We start from the raw sequence: 254 nt of genomic DNA on the forward strand, positions 1-254 counted from the left end.
GCGCGTCTGCGCGGATGCCGAAGGCGGAGAAGCGCAGGCTGTTCTCCTCCAGCGCCGCCGGGTCCAGCGGGATGGAGAAGCGCTCATCGAAGGCCACAGCGTAGGCGCTGCGCTGGATCTGCTGCGGGCAAGGTGGGCGATTGGCCTCGATACCCGCCTGGTGTCGGGGCCGCCTCCGAGATCTCCCCCTTTCTCTCATGGGAATTGCGGGGGGCGCGGAGCTTCGGGGCGGTGAGGGCAGAGCAGCCCCAGCC

At 70.1% G+C, this 254-nt stretch overlaps 1 protein-coding gene across 1 annotated transcript in view; it reads right to left on the reverse strand.

The window, feature by feature from the left end:
* Positions 1-12: 12 nt before the first annotated feature.
* SYT12 (synaptotagmin XII) overlaps positions 13-254 on the reverse strand; it is a gene marked incomplete at both ends in the record, with an annotated part of 2,134 nt that continues 1,892 nt past the window's right edge. The window contains one exon of the mRNA XM_009879132.1: positions 13-118. Within this exon, the coding sequence (XP_009877434.1) occupies positions 13-118 (106 nt within the window). The remainder of the gene's footprint in view (positions 119-254) is intronic.

Source organism: Apaloderma vittatum, unplaced genomic scaffold (genome assembly GCF_000703405.1).
Source record: "Apaloderma vittatum isolate BGI_N311 unplaced genomic scaffold, ASM70340v1 scaffold36341, whole genome shotgun sequence".
NCBI classification, from domain to species: Eukaryota; Metazoa; Chordata; class Aves; order Trogoniformes; family Trogonidae; genus Apaloderma; species Apaloderma vittatum.